The sequence below is a fragment of the Orussus abietinus genome, unplaced genomic scaffold, assembly GCF_000612105.2.
Source record: "Orussus abietinus isolate OABI.00-Male unplaced genomic scaffold, Oabi_2.0 scaffold19, whole genome shotgun sequence".
NCBI lineage: Eukaryota > Metazoa > Arthropoda > Insecta > Hymenoptera > Orussidae > Orussus > Orussus abietinus.
This window is the reverse complement of record NW_019395981.1, coordinates 678,420-702,085: the sequence shown is the minus strand read 5'-3', so window position 1 is coordinate 702,085 and position 23,666 is coordinate 678,420. Positions and strand designations below refer to the sequence as shown.

The 23,666-nt window shown below is 47.8% G+C and overlaps 3 protein-coding genes across 8 annotated transcripts; 2 read left to right on the top strand and 1 right to left on the bottom strand.

Moving 5' to 3' along the window:
* Positions 1-1,985: 1,985 nt before the first annotated feature.
* On the top strand, positions 1,986-20,972 carry LOC105699674 (sushi, von Willebrand factor type A, EGF and pentraxin domain-containing protein 1). Its single transcript, XM_012424831.2, has 36 exons — positions 1,986-2,073; positions 5,903-5,984; positions 6,069-6,102; positions 6,176-6,257; positions 6,356-6,522; positions 6,715-6,858; positions 7,358-7,587; positions 7,692-8,045; positions 8,348-8,891; positions 8,991-9,353; positions 9,606-9,788; positions 9,881-10,057; positions 10,137-10,339; positions 10,438-11,061; positions 11,199-11,322; positions 11,405-12,727; positions 12,822-13,274; positions 13,348-13,565; positions 13,654-13,906; positions 13,986-14,827; positions 14,997-15,880; positions 15,967-16,214; positions 16,300-16,431; positions 16,512-16,677; positions 16,772-17,023; positions 17,117-17,658; positions 17,796-18,008; positions 18,090-18,245; positions 18,341-18,458; positions 18,591-18,653; positions 18,739-18,929; positions 19,005-19,642; positions 19,781-20,130; positions 20,228-20,430; positions 20,573-20,689; positions 20,820-20,972. Exons 2-36 carry the CDS (start codon positions 5,919-5,921, stop codon positions 20,849-20,851), a joined length of 10,689 nt encoding a protein of 3,562 aa, XP_012280254.1. The 5' UTR covers positions 1,986-2,073; positions 5,903-5,918; the 3' UTR covers positions 20,852-20,972.
* On the bottom strand, positions 20,013-22,482 carry LOC105699673. 6 transcript variants are annotated; one of them, XR_001104046.1, is made up of 7 exons: positions 22,283-22,350; positions 21,887-22,114; positions 20,968-21,104; positions 20,883-20,906; positions 20,508-20,677; positions 20,361-20,440; positions 20,013-20,147 (listed from the first exon to the last, which is right to left on the bottom strand). XR_001104046.1 is itself a non-coding variant. In XM_023433861.1 (5 exons), the coding sequence occupies exons 1-4, from the start codon at positions 22,480-22,482 to the stop codon at positions 21,036-21,038; spliced, it is 444 nt and encodes a 147-aa protein (XP_023289629.1). In that variant the 3' UTR covers positions 20,820-20,906; positions 20,968-21,035. The 6 variants fall into 6 exon arrangements, 1 of the variants encoding a protein (XP_023289629.1); XR_001104048.1 differs by having other exon boundaries at positions 20,508-20,648; XR_002762335.1 differs by having other exon boundaries at positions 21,887-22,125; positions 22,283-22,342.
* LOC105699671 (mediator of RNA polymerase II transcription subunit 29) lies at positions 22,423-23,596 on the top strand. Its single transcript, XM_012424826.1, has 2 exons — positions 22,423-22,525; positions 22,616-23,596. Exon 2 carries the CDS (start codon positions 22,694-22,696, stop codon positions 23,255-23,257), a length of 564 nt encoding a protein of 187 aa, XP_012280249.1. The 5' UTR covers positions 22,423-22,525; positions 22,616-22,693; the 3' UTR covers positions 23,258-23,596.
* Positions 23,597-23,666: the final 70 nt, after the last annotated feature.

The following is a 23,666-nucleotide window of genomic DNA, read 5'->3' as shown; positions in this document are numbered from 1 at the left end:
TCGCCCTCCTAGGGGTCAAATTTTGATAAAACCCTTTTTAGTAGGCGCTCGTATTTTAAGAAGTCCTTCCCAAAATTTCAGCTTTCTAGGTCCAGCGGTTTTACCTGAACGTTGTTTAGAGAATTGTCAGTCAGTGGGGATTTTATATATAGAGGTATTCAAATATAAATATTAATTTTCTGGATTTACTTCTCGAGTGAGTCTCCTCGGAAATGCTTGGAGCATATTAAAAGTTAGTGCCGGTCCTGTTCCGCGCCAAGTACCACCTGTATTTTCAGCACGCACAGGTGTGGAGGCTGTCCCATATACCGCGCATTCCAGCGGCAAATAACGTTAGTTTTCGGCCAAGAGAAGACGAGGAAGCCGAGTCATGTAATCCATTATTGACGTAACTTTCGCCAGAAGTAAGCTATCCCGTCTCTTCCTCGAGACGCGGTCGCTGTAAAGAAGCATTGTAGCTTCCTTTTTATCTCCGACCTTCTCGCGGCGAGTCTTTCACCGTTTGCCTTGAATCTCTCATTTTTTAATCGTGATTGCAATCATTCTCATCCGTCCCCTCTCCCGTGATATCACCTGCAACCTCCGCTCGAGACAAGTATAGAGTGTGTCCTATTTACCGCGCATACCAACTGCAAGTAACGTTAGCCGCGAACCAAAGGAGGCGCGGAAGCCGCGTCGTGTAACCGATAAACCGACGTAATTGACGTAACTTTTCCGCTTCCGGCCAGTCGGGTGTAAAAGTTCCCTTCCGCGAGCCTCCTTAGATGATCCGTTGCCCGATTAGGGTTAATACGTCCACAGTTTCCCGCCACTCTTGACATTACCCATTGCGATCTCATTCCACTCGAGGAATCTTATCGTCCTCGAGATCTGCTGTAATTTTCGCACTGTACAAGCACGCGTGTCCCATTTACTGCACATACCAGTCTTAAGTAACGTTACTTTCCGCCCGAAAGTGCACGCTGAGGACGATTCTTCCTCGGAAACGTCCGTATTAGAAGAAGATCATCTTGACGATACGTCGAGCCGTTACTCGTCACCATTAAGCGATTAATCCGAGCGACAATTAAAACCGCTACAAGAAGTCGGTTATTCTATAGTTTATACAAGTGGTTTATGATCCAATGTCAGTCACTGCAGCCAGTAAAAGAAGTATTTTCCTATTAAGCCTTTATTTGCACCAGAGTAAATGACTAATGTAATACAGAAAGCATAGAAAGCGTCGATTCGAGTGCAGCGCGAGCGATCGCTCTTCAGCAGCCGGTTCACCGTTCTGAATCTGCCAACGGGTTCCGCGTTTGCCAGCTGGTTCCTGGAACAAACGTGTAAGACGTGAGAAGAAAGCCTGCGCGCGAAAGGACGCTCTAAGTCGATCACTCTGTCCTTTCTTTTTTATATGATTTTTATGTCGGAATCGGTGCAATGTCCATTTCTTTCCTGAAATCTGCAGGAGGTTAATCGAGCGTCGAATTCGAGCTCGGCACACTTCGGCCGACACACCCTGCGCGGAGCCGACCGCGGCCGAGGGCGGCCGAGAAGAGTCGAAGGCGGTCGAAGGAAGCCGAAGACGGCCGAGCCCGGGGATCGGCTCGCGGACCGGACCGTTGACTTCACCTTCCTTTACCTTTACCCGTAGCCTCATCCATGGCATTTCTTAGTCCCTTAGGCAGCCATGTCTATAGGCTGGTAGCCCAGGTAGTGCCATTCACTTCGAATGCCAGCGCCTCGAGAGCTGAATTTAGTTCCTCAGTCTCAACGTGACGCGTTGGAGTGAAAGACCTCCGAATTCCTCCGTCCGAGACCCCATGGCTTCCTCGGGCCGAATTTCCTCAACCTGAAACCCTCTGGCAGTGACTACCATGCGAAGGTGAAGCCCGGTTCTCCGACGCATCCTGAGCGAACCGATTAACGACGCCCGAGGAACCAATTTAATCCTTGAAGAAAAATCAACCGTCCGAAAAATCCTCCGTCGCGTCTCCTGGAAGTTAACCTAGTTTTAGCCTTTTCGAATTTCCCGGTGCTAGCATATGTGACGCCGTAACATGACGCGGAACTAGCTATCGGGTCACCGAGGTACGTACCATCCTTGGCACTCTGTTTTTTACTCGGAAACATTGGGCCTGGTATTTTAAGGAAATACGGGAGTGGGTCGAATCGAGCCAGTTTACGAAAACCTTGGAGCCGATCAAGATGTCCGCCTCGTCTCGGCTCTCTCACGTTCTCGATAGCCGGATCTACGTTCAATGATAACGGGTTTTCTTGTATTGCTTCCATGTATCGTATTCCCTTCGACCATGTCTCGATCCACGATTAATCCCCTGGTGCGTTCCGGGAAACTCGAGGAAATTGCGAAAGCGCGATGGTTAACTTAGAGTGTTTCCAACGCGTGTGCAGAAAGACTCGCAGCTGGCAGAAAACGCGAAATTCGGGGAAAGTCGCCGAGGAATATTCTTTATCCTCTGAATTTTGGAAAGTTCGCGGACTCGCGGTCGACAGATAACGAGAAAATCGAGGGAAATCGCTGAGGAATTTTTTTCCTCTCCATTTTTAAAAAATCAATCAAGATTCAAATTAATATCGTTCAGTTTGTATGTGCTCGAAGAACGCGGAAATCCCGCAGTTTGCAGATGACGCGAAGTTGGAGAAAACTCGCCGAGGATTATTTTTTTTCTCTCTCAATTTTTCGAAAGTCGGGGACTCTTGCGCGAGGAAAAGGTGCGGTAGAAATCTACCGAGTATGCGTAAATGGAGGAAATCGACGATCTGAAACCTGCGAAACTACCGCAAGTTGGCTGGAACCCTTTTTTTCTTGTCGCGCCTTTCACGCGCCGTTAAACGGTTACCAACGACACCGCTTGTTTCCCGATGAATCGATGACAAAGGATTTAAATTCGATGCATTCGCTAGGAAATGGGGGAAATTGTAGAAATCGGATATGCCAAGGCGGCCGTGAATCGTGTCGTCCCCCTTTTTCGGATCTCGCTCCACATTTCGCGACTTGAAAATGTTCGAAACGAGCAGTGTCGGCCAATTGTGAGAAACTTCAGGCCGCAAAATGTCTCCGGCTCGAGATCGCGCGGATCGTTGTACCGTTTATACCGGTTTTCCTAAAGTCCGCATGCTATTTACGTGCAACGCCTACTCGTAAAATACCGCCAAGTGCGCCAAAGGAACTGCTCGCGAAAAGGTCGGAGTTTCATATAACGTAATCGCTGTAAAACATTCATTTTATTTCCGCCCGAATTTTCCCATTTCTTATTCAGAACTCGAAGTGTAACCCATTCTACCGAAGCACTTTGGTGCGTCCCGTTATTATTGCATCCCATCTCTAATTGCTTATTAATCTTAACTGTAAACCATTAGACCTGAAAAGATGTGCGCATCCTGTATACTCGTGTACTAATTCGCCCAATTCCGCGCATTGCTCGTAAATTACAAAGACCAATTGCAAATTTCGAGCCCGTAAAGGAAAGTTTCTCCTCTTCACCGGAATTTCGAACCATAAATACTCATAAATTAGAAACCAAGTAGGAAAATCCGAGCCTGGGAAAAAATATATTTAAAAAAACCATCCTCTCTTTTTCGTTGGGACGGCAGATCATCCCAACCGGAAATGTGCTTTTGAAAATGGTCGGAAGGAAATTTTGAATAAGAAGAAGAAGGAGCTTTTCGTGTCTTTTCGCGAGCTCTCAAACCTCGCGGCGTATAACAGTTCCTCGCATTCCTGCGGAACTGCCGCAGCGTTTATTCCCGATTACCTCTGAGCTGTTCCATACCCTGGATCGCGATAATTTCCATAGGTAAGACGGAAGGCGGAGGGAAAAAAAAAAAGAAAAAGAAGAAGTCCGGCTACCTTCTCGAAACTCGCGTTCGTGACGTGGCACGGAAGTAATTACCAGGTCACCAGGGCGGGCAAGTAAACGGTCGTTACCCGTCCATATAATTGATAAGTGCAGACTCAAAAAAGGAAATAAAAAGCGACGATCGAAGTTCCGCTCACGGTCCGCACCGAAACGCGAGGAAAAGTGGCGGAAAGAGGAACCGAGGGAGCCGAAAAAAGAGAAAAATAGCCCGCAGCGAAATTGGAGCAAAAAGTCACGAGAGCGTTATCGCATTGCGGCAGATTGCGGTGCGACTAAAATTAATCCGGCGTGTGTGAAACCCGGATTTCTCTTCGCTCCGGATTATTTGTTAATCGCGCCTCCCGTGGCGGATTACAGCCGAAAGAGAGACATCCCGTTTTGCTCACACGGGAGTTCTTCGCATTCCCCAGAGATTGTTGCGAGGGGTTTCGCAACTTTACGCAACTTTCCCAGGGCACAAGGGAATCTCAGAATGTAACGCGGAATTAATTACCGGGTCACCGAGACGCGTAATTAGAGGACGTTTACCCTAGCGCGTACCGCGCTTCAATGGCGGAGGGAAAACTCGGCAATTTCAACGACACGTGACGGAGAGCTATGACTACCATTTGAACGCCTCGAACAACGCCGTTTAACGGGTTAACGAGAAGCGACCGAGAAAAATTCTGGCGGAAAAGGAACGACATGGTACATATCTAACGCAATGAAATACGATGTAACGAGGTCGGAAGGAATAAACGATAAAGGAACGAGGGGTCGCCGAATGCGAAGCGAAGCCGGTGAAGATTTTAACCGGAAAGTAGACTGCAGGCCAAAGACCGTGTATATCTCCTTAGGTAAACGCGGTCAGAAAGTAGGCGCTACAGGTAGTTCGAGTTGTTAAGCAGATAGGCACGCAAGTGTACAGGTACGGTGCACAGGTTCGTTCTAGGAGGGACGCCAGAAAGGAAACACCTGCCAGGGGATGCACAAAGCCCTCTGTAAACGCCCGAAGAGCTCGACGGCGGTGCCCAATAAAGATATAAATTATTATAATTTATTGCACGCGGGTGCTTCGGATATAACGCGGACAGAGGTATTCGCTCTGTAAAATTCCACGCTTATCGTTTACCGTCCCCGCTATAAATTTCATATTAATAAATGATAAATAGGAAATAACTACACAATTTAATTTAATCGAGGCTGCTATACCGCGCGAAATAATCGGTTAATTTTTCGTCAAATGGCGGTGAAACGTTAAATTATGAATTAATTGACGCCGGCGTAAATTTTCATTTATTGTTACAATATTGTTTTTGACCACCAGTGGTATATTCTGAAGGGAATATGTTGAAGGGATCTCAAAACGAGAAATTTTCAGGGCTTACGAAATGAATTATGTAATCGATGAAGGGGGAACGAACGGTAAACGAAGCTCGTTGAAATTCGCTTCTTAGAACGTTTCGTTCATCGGCTGTGCGCAGGAATCCCCGTAAACTGTGGCTAACGGGTTTGTCTGATTTCATCGGCCAAACATTCTTCGACAGCTCGAGGCCTGGGAGCTGAAGGATTCTCTCGGATTCCTTGGCGGCCTTCACACATATTCGGGGCGGGGCCCTTGATTTTTTGATCTGGATTATCTTCGCCCTCCGCTTCCCTTTTCCCCTTCGGTTTCGAGGACTTCCCGCTCCATCGGCTCTTCGAACCCAAACCGTGGGCCAGTCGTTGTGAAAATAGCCGAGAATTACGAAGCGTCCTTATTGTCTAATGCGAGAAAGTATGCGAGGTGGAACTGCATTCCATTTTTAGGCACGACCGCCTCGGCCTGCAGTGCCGCGCACTTGCAACTGCAACTGCAGAGACCCTGTCATCTACGAGAGGAGGAGAATTGCGCAATTACGTTTTTCCCTCGGCAGCGAGTTGAACAAAAATTTCAGCTAATCACCTTAAGCCGTGTATTCTTGGTCTAGCTCTGAAAAGAAACATTGTATGCAACTCGGAATGCAATGTTTAATCCCTGCGGTTTAGATGGTTGAGCTTCATGATTTAATCCCCTCCAGTTTCAGGTCCATCACGATGACGAGGTCACTGTCAGTTTGGGCCGCTGCACTTCTCTGCTCCCTCCACCTGATAAATTTTCAGGTAACTTTTATTTTTCACTAATTCCCTGCCCTCGATTGATGCGATAATGGGTAATTAAAACATTCAATTGCAATCTACTTCCAGGTCACGTCGACAAATGACTTCATCTGTCCCAATGGTGAGTACCCTTTTCCCACGTTTTACGTATGCTTCTCGGGGAGGAAGATAACCAGCTTTTACGTCCTCTTCAGGATGGGAGCTGCGAGGAACCCACTGCTACAAATTCTTCAACATCAGGCACTCGTGGGAGAAAGCTGCAGAGATCTGCAGGAGGTGCGTTCCGCGATCTCTCTCTAACGTGTTATTTTGCTATTAATTTGCGCCCGAGTAGACATTTTGAGGATTAATCTCTATCTCCCGAATCTTTCCAGGTATGGCAGCGAACTTACGGTCATAGAAACCTATGGTGAAAGCAACATCTCCAATGCGATAACCAATCGCCACTCGAGCTCCTATTGGCTAGGTCTTGTATCATTGGATGACCTGAGAACCAACACTCTTGAGTCTGCAGCTGGAATGCTCGTATCTCAATATGCAGGTAAATGCATACACGCAAACCAAGTCATCACCTTTCCACATAGTCGGTGTAGCTTGAGAAGGAATTACGACACCTTGAAGCGATGACTCCATGATCCGTTGAAAATTGAAGAAATCTATAAACGAGAAACTTTCGTGAAATACCATTTGATTCTCATCTTCACCTTGATGTTATTTAATATCGCAATTGTAGGTTTTTGGGCACCGAAGCAACCAAACCCTCGGAGTGGAGAATGCGTCAGTGTAGTTGCACAGGACATAAGGCAGCCATCTTGGCAACTCACCACCTGCGAATCGCTTCTGCCTTTCGTGTGTCGTTCGAACGCATGCCCAACAGGTGAGTCATTGTTTCATTAAAGAATTCGTTCCTGCAAAATGAGACAAAAAAAAAGTAACCGTGAAAGGAAAATATATGTACATAATTTTTATAAAAATACAAGTCAATATCGGGCCATGGAAATGGAACTCTTTACTGTGGTTGCAAGTTGCACATGTTCACATGTTGCAGACCCACCTAATAATGACTAAGGCTGCAAGTATTTCACTCACTTCGTGATTGACCTTCCCTAGCATTGACTGTGATAATTGCAAAAGAAAAACTGGGCATGAAGGAAAGCGGAATCTACAATGTCACGTGGCGGGACTATGCGAGGAATGTTTTCCTTGAGATTCCGATTCCGTGCAACGGGAACTATTTAAAATGAAACTGATTAATTTTCTTAACTGTCAAGAGTTCCTCGACCGTGAGGTCGATTTTTCATGGATAAGGGGTTGGACCTTAAATTCTTTCATAAAATGGAAAAGTTATTTCTGACTAATTTTTGGATCTCGTTTAGGATCTTTCCACTGCTCAAACGGGAAGTGCATAAACGGGATCTTCAAGTGCGACAAGCAGGACGATTGTGGCGATGCATCCGACGAATTGGATTGTCCTGCCAATTGTCAATTTTACATGGCAAGCAGTGGCGACGTCATCGAGAGTCCGAATTATCCCCACAAGTACACGCCTCTAAATAATTGCAAGTGGACCCTGGAAGGACCTCAAGGCCACAGCATCCTCCTGCAGGTGAATGATTAAAAACACTAACGGTGCTAAAAATAATTAAATCGGTCGTGCAGAAAAAAAAAAGAAATAATATAGAAAGTGGGTTAATATCTTCCCTGGTTCAGTTTCAAGATTTCGAGACGGAGAAGAGCTTCGACGTCGTCCAGATTTTAACGGGAGGACGGACAGAAGAGAAGTCCACCAGTCTCGTCACCTTGTCCGGAAAGCAAGACTTGAGCACCAAATTATTCGTCTCTGCTTCGAACTTTATGATCGTCAAATTCAGCACCGATGGCTCGGTGGAGAGGAAAGGGTTCCGGGCTTCCTGGAAAACGGAACCGCAAGCTTGTGGCGGCAATTTTTCAGCAACTCCACAATTTCAAACGCTGACATCACCTGGATATCCGCAGAATTATCCCGGAGGATTGGAATGTCTGTACATTCTCCAAGCTCAGCCCGGACGAATTATATCCTTGGAGGTAACGAATAAAAGATTACAAAAGGAAGTAGAAGAAAATTACATGTAAGATTTTAACAATAGACGCACAATTATCACTGGTTTGGCCAGACATGTACGCTTATTATGTCTCAACGTCACATTTCTATAAATGACCGCTGGCGTTATCAAAAGGCACGTTTCAAGCTCTAGCTCTATACTGTATGACTTGTTCCTTTAAATACCTACGGATTGGCTGTACCAATTGGCTATATAAAAATGAAACAAGTCGTGTGAATAATATTATAACAAGGAATGTTACAACAGGATCGTTTTTAATTTCAGATAGAGGACCTCGAGCTGGAGCTGAGTCACGATTACATGCTGATACGAGATGGAGACTCTCCAATGAGTCGGCCGATAGCTCGTTTAACGGGTAAACGAGAGCAGAATCCGAAAGTCATTATTTCCACGGGTAGCCAGCTGTATCTCTACTTCAAGACCAACTTGAGCAACCTGAGGCGTGGCTTCAGCATCCGCTACACGCAAGGCTGCAAAGCGACCATTGTTGCCAGCAATGGGACCATACAGTCGCCGGCTTATGGGCTGAGCAATTATCCAAACAACCAGGAGTGCTTCTACAAGATCAAAAACATCCGAGGCGGTCCGCTCTCCTTAAAATTCACGAATTTCAACGTCCACGAGACCGACATCGTCCAAGTGTTCGACGGTTTGAACACGAATGGGCTGCGTTTGCACGCGAAAAATGGCTTCACATCAAATGTTCGACCAAAAATCACTCTCACTGCCGAAAGTGGCGAGATGCTCATCCGCTTCCTCTCCGACGCACTTCACAGCAGCACCGGATGGCAAGCAACATTTTCTGCGGGTACGTGGAAAAATTTTAATAATTCAGAATGCATTACATTTAACCGGAATTATTGCAAAATATTGGATTATCAATTACAAGCGTTATTTTTTTTTTTAGACTGTCCACCTTTGAAGCCTGGAGAGGGAGCACTTGCCTCCAACAGAGACACAGCCTTCGGAACGGCCGTCGTGTTCTCCTGTCCTTTGGGCCAGGAATTTGCCACGGGCACGTCGAAAATTAGCGCCGAGTGCCTGCCAGGTGGAAACTGGTCGGTGACGTACATCCCGAAATGCCAGGAGGTGTACTGCGGTCCTGTGCCGCAAATAGATAATGGGTTCTCGATAGGCTCCACCAACGTCACTTACCAAGGCCTGGCGACCTATCAATGCTACGCCGGTTTCGCCTTTCCATCCGGAAGACCCACCGAAAAAATCTCCTGCTTGGCCAACGGAAGATGGGAGAAGAAGCCATCTTGCCTGGGTAAGGAATACCAAATTAATATAAATATCTACCAGCCAAACATGGGCCCATGATAAATTCTCTGAATTAAGAAATAAATATTTATCAAATTGAGGTGCCCATACATTGGCATTAAGTATTCAGTTCTGTTCGCGCAAGCTTTTTAATGTATTTGGCGCGAAACTCTACTGAATTTCCTGGTCCAGCATGGCGAGGTCTCAAGGACCTCTGAAATTTTACAAGTACAAAGATAATATCCATTAACGTTTACAGCCTCCCAATGTGCGCCACTTCCCGATGTGCCTAATTCGAACGTAACGATTCTGAATGGCGGAGGCCGAAGTTATGGAACCATCGTTAGGTTCGAGTGCGACCCTGGATACATCAGAAATGGACGACCGGTGGTTCTTTGCATGAGCAACGGCAGCTGGTCCGACAACGTACCAACGTGTTCGCGTAAGTGAACCAGAACGGATGATTCCGTAAAACGCGGACGACTCGGTTGAACCGTTCACTCATTCTCCTCATTTTTCTTGCTCTCCCTGCAGGCGCCCAGTGTCCGGTTTTGCCGACGATAAAGAACGGTTTCCTGGTGGACGGCCGCCGGCAGTACTTCTTCGGGGACGACGCCACTGTTCAATGTAATCGCGGTTACAAGCTGACGGGTCCCAACGTTATCCAATGCGGTCCTCAGCAGAAATTCGAAAATGTCCCCTCCTGCGAAGGTGGGAATCAGTCGATCATATTTCCACATTTTTCATTAATATTTCCGCTCCGATTCTTACCGAATAATTTATGCCGCAGACGTTAACGAGTGCGCCACGAATCAGTGTGACCTGGCCTCGACGGAATGCATCAACACGCCGGGATCGTTTATTTGCAAATGCAAATCAGGCTTCGCCCCCACCACGGAATGCCGATCGATAAGCGACCTGGGACTGATCAACGGTGGTGTCCCCGACGAATCCATCACGGTTTCCAGTTCTGAAAAGGGATATTCAAAAACCGTGAGTGGATGCTTAAAATTAGACCGCAGTCCTTGTCTTTAAGTATCTTGCATGGAAATTCGCTTAAACCATTGCTTCATTAACATGCGCAATTTTAGGGCGTCCGTCTGGGCAAGGACGAAGGCTGGTGCGGCAACAGCCTAGAGCCAGGAGCAAACTGGATCCTGATCGATCTGAAGGGCCCCTCGATCATCCACGGATTCCGCACACAGAGTGTGAGAAGAAATGACGAAAACAACGCCTTCACCTCTGCGGTCCGAATCCAGTACACCAACGACTTGACGGACACCTTCAAGGACTACGCGAATCCTGACGGAACACCCGTCGAATTTCGAATCCTGGAGCCCTCCCTGTCGATCCTGAACTTCCCGGTGACGGTGGAGGCCAGGTATATCAGATTCCGCATCCAGGACTACGTTGGTGCGCCCTGCATGAGGCTGGAGATCATGGGATGCACTCGCTTCGAGTGCAACGACATCAACGAGTGCGCGGTCAAGAATGGAGGCTGCCACCAGAAGTGTACCAACAATCCTGGCAGTTACACTTGCTCCTGTAACCCAGGTTACGAGCTGTACAAAGGCAACGGCACTGCCGGATTCTATGTCGAGAAGTCGGAAACCGGCGACAGGGATGGCGACGTCTATCAGAGGAACAAGACTTGCGTGCCCGTCATGTGTCCTGCGGTGGATGCGCCGGAGAATGGGAAAATCTTGTCCACAAAGGTACATACCTTACTAAAATATTATATGAGCACCACATAAATTATTCAAGTCTCCCAATAGTGACATTAGCTGCCAAAAAGTTATCACAGCTTGGAGTCTCGCATAATACATGATAGGATCGTTTTTCTGTCCATCAGGAAGAATTCCATTTCGGAGACACGATAAGATTCCAGTGCAACTTTGGATACGTCCTCTCAGGGTCGTCCACCATACTCTGCACATCATCTGGAGTGTGGAACGGTACCACGCCGACCTGTCAACGTAAGTGATGAATTTTGAATTAACAATCTATCCGATATCTGGATAATGGATCACGTTATCTACCTTTTTCATGACCTTCCAGATGCGAAGTGCGTTTCCCTGCCCGACGACAAGAACGAAGGACTCTCGGTGATCCGGAGCAACGTTGCCAGCGTGCTGATCCCCTTCCGGGAGAACGTCACCCTGAAGTGCATCAACAACGGCCGGTCTCTCCGGAACACCATCACTGCAGGGTTCAGGGAATGCGTATACGACCCGAAGCCAGGTTTGCCAAACTACTGGCTATCAGGATCCATCCCGGGATGTCCTCGTGTCGACTGTGGGAAGCCCTTACCGACTCCTGGGGCCGAATATGGCAAGTACCTGGACACCAAGTACCAGTCGTCCTTCTTCTTCGGGTGCCAGGACACTTTCAAACTCGCCGGCCAAACGAATCACAACGATAACGTGGTGAGGTGCCAAGCGAATGGAGCCTGGGACTTCGGAGACCTGAGATGCGAAGGTCCGGTATGCGAGGATCCTGGCAGACCCAGCGATGGATACCAAGAAGCCCACAGTTACGAGCAGGGGTCAGAAGTTGCATTTGGCTGCAGCAGACCAGGCTACATCTCCATCAACCCACGGCCGATAGTTTGCCTTCGGGAACCCGAATGCAAGGTCGTAAAGCCACTCGGAATCGCTTCCGGCCGAATCCCCGACTCCGCCATCAACGCCACCTCCGAGAGGCCTAACTACGAATCTAGGAACGTCAGACTGAACTCCGTGACCGGTTGGTGCGGCAAGCAGGAAGCCTTCACCTACGTCAGCGTGGACCTGGGCCAGGTCTTCAGGATCAAGGCCATCCTAGTCAAGGGGGTTATCACCAACGACATCGTCGGCCGACCCACCGAGATCAGGTTCTTCTATAAGCAAGTCGAGAGCGAGAACTACGTCGTTTACTTCCCTAACTTCAATCTGACCATGAGGGACCCGGGCAATTATGGAGAGCTGGCCATGATCACTCTGCCTAAGTACGTCCAGGCCAGGTTCGTCATCCTGGGCATCGTCAGTTACATCGATAACGCGTGCCTGAAGTTCGAGCTGATGGGGTGCGAGGAGCCGGAGGTGGAGCCTCTACTGGGATATGATTATGGGTTCTCCCCGTGCGTGGACAACGAGCCGCCGATCTTCCAGAACTGTCCCCAGAAACCCATTGTGGTGCAGAAGAACGCCGATGGAGGAATCTTGCCCGTCAACTTCACCGAACCCACTGCTGTAGACAACAGTGGCAGCATCGCGAGACTGGAAGTCAAGCCGCAAAGCTTCAGGACTCCGATTCACGTATTTGAAGATATGGTGGTCAAATACATCGCATACGACTATGACGGAAACGTTGCCATCTGCGAGATCAACATCACGGTTCCAGGTAAAAACTCCGACGACTTCTTTATTTTATCTTAACTGCCTTCTTTATAAGTACAGATCCTTCATGAGTAACCGCAAATCTTCCTCCTCCCTAGATATAACCCCTCCTCAGCTCAGCTGCCCTCAGAGCTACGTGATCGAGCTGGTGGACAAGCAGAAGAACTATAACATCAACTTCAACGAAACCTACCGACTCGTCAACGCCAGTGACGCCTCTGGCCCTGTTAAAATCAGCTTCGTGCCCGAACACGCGGTCATTCCCATCGGGAACTTCGAAAACGTCACCGTGTATGCCACGGACTCTTCAGGGAATAAAGCCACCTGCCACTTCCAAGTTTCGGTCCAGGCTACGCCTTGCACGGACTGGGAGCTGAAGCCTCCTGCTAATGGCGAGCTGCGTTGTTCACCTGGCGACAAGGGACTCCAATGCATTGCCACCTGCGGAACAGGATTCAGGTTCACGAATGGCGTCTCCGTGAAGACCTTCACCTGCGGGAACAACAGGAGGTGGCATCCTACGTCCATCGTTCCTGACTGCGTCTCTGAAAGTATGAACAAATTGCTGATGCACTGCAGAAGCATAGGATATCTTACGTTCACGGTCGTATTCCCATGTTTCAGACACTCAGCAAGCGGACTATCACGTAGTTCCTTCGATCACGTACCGTGCCAACGGAGCCGTAACCAGGGCCTGCCTGTCGCAGTATCAGGATCTGATGGCCCAACACTATACGAACCTGAACAGCGTCTTGACGCACCGCTGTTCCGCCGTCAACGTCGACATGAACGTCACGTTCCTGCGATCCCTTCCATCCCTCTTCGACGACAACGTTCTGAAGGTACCCTGCAAACCGAAACTTGATTACCCCGACCTGTCGCGTTGATAAACCTCAAGGAAGAGATATCAACCTGGCGGAACCATTACAGATGGACTTCGTCCTGGCAATCATCCCTGCCGTACGTCAGCCGCAACTGTACGACTTCTGTGGCACGACTCTCAGCTTGATTTTCGACCTGTCCGTCCCATATGCCAGTGCAGTGATAGAACCTCTGCTCAACGTATCCGCTATCGGGAACCAATGTCCTCCGCTTCGTGCCCTGAAATCCGCCATCACCAGAGGGTTCACTTGCAGCGTCGGTGAGGTGCTCAACATGGACACGAACGACGTTCCACGGTGCCGTAAGTACCTGAGGATAATTAATCCCTCTCTTCTGGGAAGAATAGGGAGATGATCACCTTCGTTTGTATCCCCTTCCAGTGTACTGTCCAGCTGGAACCTTCGCCGGAGAGAACCAGAAGCAGTGCACCAATTGTCCAAAGGGCTACTACCAAAACAGCGTTCGCCAGAAGTCTTGTCTGCGTTGTCCAGCAGGAACGTACACCAAGGAAGAGGGCTCCAAGGGCATAGAGGAGTGCGTTCCGGTTTGCGGATACGGCACGTACTCCCCAACTGGTCTGGTTCCTTGCCTGGAGTGTCCGAGGAATAGCTATAGCGGGGAACCTCCCATCGAGGGGTACAAAGACTGCCAAACCTGTCCAGCCGGTACATTTACCTTCCAACCCGCTGCCCCAGGGAAAGAGCAGTGTAGATTGAGATGTTCTCCGGGCATGTACTCCGACACCGGTCTGGCACCTTGTTCCCAGTGTCCAAAGAATTTCTACCAACCCCAGCATGGAGCCGTGACGTGCTTGGAGTGCCCAACCAACACTTACACCGACAGAGCCGGCGCAATTGGCAGAGAGGAGTGCAAAAGCGTCCAGTGTGTTGACAGTCCCTGTCAACATGGCGGTTTATGCGTGCCATTGGGTCACGATGTGCAATGCTTTTGCCCGGCTGGATTCTCTGGACGACATTGCGAGGTCGACGTTGACGAGTGCGCCTCCGAGCCCTGCTACAACGGGGCCACTTGCATCGACCTTCCTCAGGGGTACAGATGCCAGTGTGCCAATGGATATTCCGGCATCAACTGTCAGGAGGAGAAGTCCGACTGCAGAAACGGCACCTGTCCGGAACGAGCCATGTGCAAGGACGAGCCTGGATTCAACAATTACACGTGCCTCTGCAGATCCGGGTACACTGGAGTCAACTGCGACGTCATGGTAATGGGAACTTGTTGGATGTGCTCTGAAAAGGAAATATTGCTCTAAAATGAAAATTTTTAAGGGAGTCTAATTAAACATTCGAAAATCACGGAGTATCCCTTGTTGATATCTAGGTACGATCTCAGGCCCGGGGAAGGTGTTTGATTTACGTTTACCTGTCTTTTAGATAAACCCGTGCACCGCCAGCAACAACCCCTGCAGCAATGGCGCCTCCTGCATAGCTCTTCAACAGGGTCGATTTAAATGCGAGTGTCTCCCAGGCTGGGAGGGCCAGAACTGCGAAATCAACACCGACGACTGCGCCGAGAGGCCTTGCCTGCTCGGGGCCAACTGCACGGACCTGGTTGCAGACTTCAGCTGCAACTGTCCGCCAGGATTTACCGGAAAACGGTGCCAGGATAAGATAGACCTCTGTTCCGGAAACCCTTGTCTGAACGGAATCTGCGTGGACAACCTCTTCACCCACGAGTGCATCTGCAATCCCGGGTGGACGGGTTCCGCTTGCGAGACCAACATCAACGAGTGCACCGCCAAGCCTTGTCAGAACAACGGCCAGTGCACCGATGACGTCAACGGCTATGTGTGTACCTGCGAGCCAGGCTTCACGGGGAAACAATGCCAGCACACCATCGACTTCTGCAAATCTCAGCCCTGCCAGAACGGAGCCACTTGTCTGAACCAGGCGGACGGTTTCACCTGCAAGTGCAGACCAGGGTTCGTAGGGTTGCAGTGCGAGGTCGAAATCGACGAGTGTCTCAGCGACCCCTGCAGTGCCGCCGGCACCGACCAGTGCGTAGACCTGGACAACAAATTTGTCTGCCTGTGTCGGGAAGGATACACCGGGGGCATCTGCGAGGTCAACATCGACGAGTGCGTCTCCAACCCCTGCCTGAACGGAGCGACTTGCAGAGACGAAGTCAATGGGTTTAAGTGTGTCTGCCCAGAAGGCTGGACGGGAACCCATTGCGAGAACGACATCGGCATGTGCCAGAATCGACCCTGTCAGAATGACGCCAACTGTATAGATTTGTTCCAGGATTACTTCTGCGTGTAAGTACAGTCTTGAATTATACATGTTCAAATGGACAGAAAATTTTTAAATGATTCCGGGTCATCATCTCGTCTTTCGTCGATAGGTGTCCGTCCGGCACCGATGGGAAGCAGTGCGAGACTGCACCGGAACGGTGCATCGGTAATCCCTGCATGCACAACGGCCGGTGTCAAGACTTCGGGTCAGGTCTCAACTGCACCTGCCCGGGTGACTATACGGGAATTGGATGCCAGTACGAGTACGACGCCTGTCAAGCTGACATCTGCCAAAACGGAGCGACCTGCATCGACCATGGAGCAGGGTTCACTTGCGTCTGTCCAGAAGGATACACTGGTATAATTTGAATCCTCCAAGCATACGCACTTTTAGGTTTGTAGTATTCCTTTTCTCAAATCCTGTGATATTTTCCGGGGATCAGGCAAGACCTGCGAAGACGACATCATCGACTGCCAGGAGAATTCCTGTCCTCCGTCCGCCACCTGCATCGACCTGACCGGAACGTTCATCTGCCAATGTCCGTTTAATCTGACTGGCGATGACTGCAGAAAATGTAGGCATCATTTTTAATATCGTTCCATCGATTCTTAGATATACTACTAGTAGAGAGACTAACAGAGGGAATTTTCTCAGCCATCCAGGTGGATTACGACCTGCGCTTCAGCGATCCAACACTCAGCAGTGTGATGTTGACTACACCCTTTTTCACCGGAGTGACCAAAAGCCTGACAGTCGCAATGTGGGTGCAGTACACCCAAAAGGACGAGGCAGGAATTTTCTTCACGCTCTACAGTGTCAGGTAACAAGTAGATCGTAATCAAATCATATGATGAATCCACTGCATGCTGGATACTATAACGGAGCTAACTTGCAGCTTGATTTTCTGGTTTCAGTTCCGCTCACACTCCCATGAACCCCAGACCGATGATCCAGGCTCACAGTAACGGCGTGCAGGTGTCGTTATTTGCGGACGTGCAGGACGTCTACCTTCCGTTCAAGGAGTACGCAACGATCAACGATGGCCAATGGCATCACGTCGCCATTGTCTGGAACGGCGAGAACAGCGGTGAACTGACGCTGATCACGGAAGGCCTGATCGCCAGCAAGACCGAAGGATATGGAAGTGGAAGAGTCCTTCCAAGCCAGTGAGTTATCTACATAAATATTGCCCAAAAGAATTACCATTTGCCAAAGGAACGTTAATCTACCAGTCTTCTTGTCTTCTTCTTCCCCTTCAGTGCCTGGGTGGTGTTAGGCAAGCCCAACAGTGAGAACTCCAATGGCTACTCCGAGATAGGCTTCCAAGGACACTTGACCAAGGTGCAGATCTGGAACCGGGCTCTTCATATAACGAATGAAATTCAAAAACAGGTCAGAGACTGTCGCACCGAGCCCATCCTTTACCAGAAGCTCATCCTGACGTGGGCGGGCTACGACAAAACCGTTGGAGGTGTCGAAAGGATCGTTCCTTCTCACTGTGGTCAAAGAGTCTGTCCTCCGGGTTACGGAGGCACCAAGTGCCAGCAACTGGAGTCCGATAAAGTCCCGCCGAAGGTCGAGTACTGCCCTGGCGATTTGTGGATCATCGCCAAGAACGGCTCCTCCATCGTCTCTTGGGACGAACCCATATTCACAGACAACATTGGCATCGCTAAGGTACACGAAATCAGCAGCCACAAGTCCGGGCAGACTCTGCTCTGGGGGACCTACGACATCGTCTACATCGCTCATGATCTGGCTGGGAACTTTGCCAGCTGCAACTTCAAGGTCTTCGTCTTGCGTAAGTTGTAACGACCATTAATATTAATCGTGCTTTTCTTTAGTTACATGAAACGACTCGTTTCGACTTGGTATCCTGGTGTCGATTATTTTTTGGTTGATCAATCAGCTGGTCACGTTTCTATCTTTACGTTTTAGCCGATTTTTGCCCCGAATTACCGGATCCCCTGGGAGGAACGCAGCAGTGCAAGGACTGGGGTTCCGGTGGCCAGTTCAAAGTCTGCGAGATCTCCTGCAACCCTGGATTGCGATTCTCTCAACCAGTTCCCAAATTCTACACGTGTGGGGCTGAAGGCTTCTGGAGACCGTCGAACGATCCGGGCCGGCCGCTTGTCTATCCTGCGTGCACTCGTAAGCAACCTAAAAGCCGAATACAAGGATTAAACAATACGATTTAATCGCATTCACACCTGTTTTCATATTCATTTAAAGGAGCGACTCCGGCCCAACGCGTCTTCAAGATCGACATGAACTTCCCGACCTCCGTACTCTGCAACGAAGCTGGTCAAAGTGTGTTGAAGCAGAAGGTCCGCAATGCAGTCAACTCCTTGAACAGGGATTGGAACATATGTTCCTACTTCTTCGAAGGTAATTCTCAGCGTTTCGTGGACTTTTGAGTCTTCCATCGAACGATGGAAATCATCTTGACAAGCATGCTAATTTTAAAAAATTCTTGTAATTAGGTACGCGCGAATGCAAGAATCTGACCATCGACGTCCAATGCAATCATCACGTCCGAATGAGCAGAGAGATCAGCGAAGAGAAAGCACGACCCGCAGTTTCGGCCGCTCTCGTGGATGCGTAAGTTCAAACAGTTCTCTTCTATTTTTCTTCTGCCTGAAAAAATATATTGTTTCCATTAAAACACAAATAACTACGATGGCTATTATGTAGAATATTGGTCAAGCTCACGATATCCATATTATTCAACAGAAACAGACAACCACGCCAGAACAGCGACACGTACGAGGTGAAGATCGCCTTCCCAGCGATGAAGTAAGACTCCTCCCTTTACAAGATGCTTTCCAAAACATTCCGCCTTATGTCGATCGTCTTCAATCGGTTACATTTAATTTTCCAGCGATCCCGTCATGAACATTAATTCGAACGATCGCTCGGACGTGCACAATTTACTGGAGAGGTTGATCCTAGAGGAGGACCAATTCGACGTGCACGACATCTTACCAAACACGGTGGCGGATCCAGCGTCTTTGACCCTGAAGTCGGATTACGCCTGCCAGCTGGGTCAAGTAGTAATGGCACCCGAGTGCGGTAAGTATTTTCGCTGAAGACAAAATAGCTTGATTATCGCTGGAATGACTCAAATAAATAACGTCCTGTGTGCAGTTCCATGCTCAATTGGCACGTTTTATGACGACACCTCGAAGACGTGCAAGCTGTGTCCAGTTGGTACCTACCAGAGCGAGTCCGGCCAGCTTAGCTGCAGCTCCTGTCCTGTGATAGCTGGACGTCCAAGCGTGACGATTGGACCGGGAGCTCGCAGCGCAGCCGACTGCAAGGAGAAGTGTCCAGCTGGGAAATACTATGACGAAGGCGACGGTCTTTGCCGCAGTTGTGGATACGGCTTCTACCAACAGAACGAGGGTAGCTTCTCATGTTCGCTCTGTGGTTTGGGCAAGACGACCAGGACTCCGGAAGCAGTCTCCCACGAGGAGTGCAGGGACGAGTGCGGATCCGGACAGCAGCTGGGCGTCGAAGGGAAGTGCGAGCTCTGTCCCAGAGGCACTTATCGCACCCAGGGGGTTCAAGCTTCCTGCCAAGCTTGCCCTCTAGGAAGGACCACTGCTGACATCGGATCGACGGGGGTCGAAGAGTGCTCCTTCCCTGTGTGCGTTCCAGGCACCTACCTCAATGGAACACTGAATAAGTGCCTGGACTGCAAGAAAGGAACTTACCAGTCCGAACCCCAGCAAACTTCTTGCATCTCTTGTCCACCCAACACTAGCACCAAGGGACCGGCTGCGGTGAGTCCGTCCAATGATTGAATTTTTGGTTCCATGTTTAAAGCTCGCCGAATTATCTTTTCTTATTTTGCCTTATTTTAAAATATCGTATCCAACTTATTGCGTTATCCTTCGTCAACGTGACTTCCATGTCCACAGACGAGCAGAGACGCCTGCACTAATCCCTGCGAGATGAACAACGACGACATGCAGTGCGACGTGAACGCCTACTGTCTCCTCATACCTGAAACCAGTGACTTCAAATGCGAGTGCAAACCAGGCTTCAACGGCACCGGGGCTGTGTGCACCGATATGTGCAAAGGCTACTGCGATAACGAGGGACTTTGCTTGAAGGATTCTCGCGGACAGCCATCTTGCAGGTGCAGCGGAAGCTTCACCGGCAAACACTGCACGGAGAAGTCGGAATTCTTCTACATTACTGGTGGCATTGCTGGTGGCGTGATCCTCGTAATTATAGTTGTCCTCCTAGTCTGGATGATCTGCGTCAGGTTTGTGTCTTCCATACCTATTCGTAAAATAATTACAACAGGATGAGAAGAAGCAAATACGGATCATGTTTCTAAATATATAATTTATGTCGGTTAGGTCATCTCGCAAGAAGGAACCGAAGAAAGTATTTACGCCAGCTACCGACCAGAACGGGTCACAAGTCAACTTCTATTATGGTGCTCCTACTCCCTATGCAGAATCTATTGCGCCTTCTCATCACAGTACTTACGCACATTATTACGACGATGAGGAAGACGGTTGGGAGATGCCTAACTTTTACAACGAGACGTACATGAAAGGTAGTATGTCCTGCGAAAAGGGATTTAATTAAAAACCACTTAACTCCAAATCGTCCGAAGACTATCAATACTTGTACCTTTCATTTCTTGATATCTTTGATATGGGCAGTTTGGTTACTTGATACCATTTCTTGTCTCACAGAAAGTCTTCACAATGGCGGGAAGATGAACAGCCTTGCTCGCTCTAATGCGAGTATCTACGGCACGAAGGACGACCTCTACGACAGATTAAAGCGTCACGCTTATTCTGGAAAGAAAGGTACATTTAGGTATTCCATTTCTTTGACATTTAGGTATTTCATTTCTCTGCCGTTCGGTATCGAAGGGAGTACTTTGCTACGCGAAGACGTAAAGGCAAAGTCATCCCTAACGCTCCATTTTTCTTGCAGATAAAAGCGACAGTGATAGTGAATGCCAATGACTGTACTGAAGAATGAGAAATCAAATCTTACGCGTGGACTGCCAACCGGAACAATCTACGAAAAAATATATATATAAATATATATATACAGAGCAATTCTGTTAAATATGACGCACGTTAAGAAAGTACTGAGTTGTATTTATGAGACAGCGTCGAGAGGAATACTCGTTGTAATTTTGTCTTTTTATATAGTTCTTGTTGTTAGCACTTTACTGAGCGCGTTGTAGCCAATAGGTCTCTCGAGTGCGTCCTCCTGAAATGAAAAAGGAGGCATTAGAAGTTAATGAAGTTGTCGCCGGATCATTGTGAATATAACTATAGTCTTCTTTTTATACTCTAAGGATAATCTACTAAAACGCGATTAATAATACGAGTGGAGCGAATCCATCCCATTCACCCTTAGGAGAAGGATCTATTAACATGCATATCGCGTGATGCGCTTGTTATGTACATTTGCGACACTGTCCCTCGTAGCATGGGAATATTTTCACTTTCGGCTAAACAAACTCTGAAACCCAACCGGAATTATGTCGGACTTGTAATATATTGGAAACATTGAAACGCTGAAACCGTGCTACAAAGGACGCGCCGAGTTTTAATACTACTCTTAATTCTATCGCCCCTTCGTTGAGATCGTTCCCTAGCGCCGAATGTGTTGCACAAAGTAATTTATACAGTAGGAACTAGGACTGCGGGTTGAGCGTTGAGCGTTACCGAATCTCCCAGTGCTTCCAGGACGAAACGCTCAACCTTGACCTCGCAGAGACTCATTCCATAAGGTTACGCGATTTCGCTAGTTCTCTTCAAACTATTTAATAAGGTACCGCCCGTGTAACGTGTACATTCGCGCGACGAGAAATAAGCTTAAGTACGGCCGTTATTTAAATTTCGCAGCGTCGCGAGTTCGTGCAATCGCCCCAGCAAGGAAACTGAACTTGTCTCGTGTATGTAAACCACAGATTTCTTGACTGTATTACGAGCATAGTTACATGTATTTTACTATACCTCGATTTTTAATGTGCAATTTTTTTTTACCTTTCCCGATGTGATGGATACACTGTCGGTCGAAGTCGTTGATTTATCCCTTCTCCGTTCCTCGTCTTCGGATCTAATACCGATCCTTGCCACCAACTTTTGAATAGGATCGAAGATTCGAGACGTTCTTGCAACGAATGATGGAACCATGATGGAACACTGGACTATAAACCCATGGACTGTTAGCATCCTTACCACGTAAAGAAAGACCCTAAATGGTCGCTGTACCTGCAAAGAATCTACTTCGGTTAGCAAATGTAAATCCGAAATTACTAGCTACATGGAAAGGTACCCGACAACCTCTTGTCCGTAATTTATATTGACGCACGCACGCTTCGAGTGCTTCCAATTTAACTACGTTAAACTATTTCCCTTAATAGTGTGCAACATACTTACAGGTGTGTGCATGTATGTGTGAGCGAGGGTAGAACACGTAAACAGATGTTGACACTTCGGGGGACCGAAGGGTAATGACGTCTCTGTTGGGTGCTTGGGGGCAAAAAACGGTGAAAGCTGACATACGAAACCAGAGGGCAGCACAGGATGCGATTGCACGACCCTGCCCGTGAGTGCCCGTGAGCAATCTCCCAACTCATCTCTGGTAAACAGTGGTGAATTTCACTGAAATTATTGTGCACAGTATGTAAACTTTATGAATTTGATTATCTATTATTGTCCATTATTAACGAACAGGTTTGGGAGAAAGTTTATTGACCTGTTTCTTTTCAGGTACACATCCAGTACTGATAGTAACACGTAAGAATTATACATAGTAGTATAAGTAGGTCAAGTTAAAATTTGAGAACAATGAATATCTCATCGATGCAACAACCGGGTTCTATGGGAATGGGTCAAATAACACAGCCAGCAAATCCTCAGCTTACACAACCTCAACAACAAACGCAATCACAAGGTCAACAACAGACTCAACAGCAACAAGCGCAAGAAAAACTCGACAATATTTCTAAAGTCAAATCGTTGATTGGGTCGTTAAGGGAATCTCTTGCCGTCGCACTCAAAACTGCGGCACAAACGTTGCATCAAAATAGCCTTGTAGATGTGGGGTCTTTAAAAGGCATTGATTCGCCAGACCATCGATTCAATAAAAACATGGAAGAGTTCTACTCGATCTGTGATCAAATCGAGTTACATTTGAAAACTTCCATCGAATGTCTCTCTCAGAATGCCAGTTCAATCCGTTACTTACCAATCTCTGTCATACCAACGAGAACAGATACAGTTGCTACTCAGGAAGGGCCTGCTTTATCCTACCCTCAATTTCTCATGACAGTGCGAGCTCAAGTTATGCACACTCAAGAAATTCATGACACTTTAATTTCGGCTGCTCGTATGATTGCACCAACCGAATGAGCTAGGTATGATCGTCACACATGTGGAATATATTATACAGATTCTATGACTAACAATTATGTGAGCACTACAATGTGATGTAAATAGTATCAAAGGAAAGTGTGAATGATGTACTTATAAAAAAACGACTGATTTATTATAAATGAAAACTAAACTTGCAATGTTTATACAAATCCACCTATATGATATCTAAATGATTTTAATAAGGGTATTACGACATTATTAAAAGTGAGCATTTTTTAAATAATGGGCAAATTGCGTCCTTTAACTACCAACAATGAAAAAATGTTAATTATACATTAGCTGATGTAAGAAATAAATAGTTTTGGCTTTTCACAATTCTTTGCATGGTTTTTGGATTACTGTACGTTTAATATCTCTTTATTAAACTGTAATATATATCCAACAG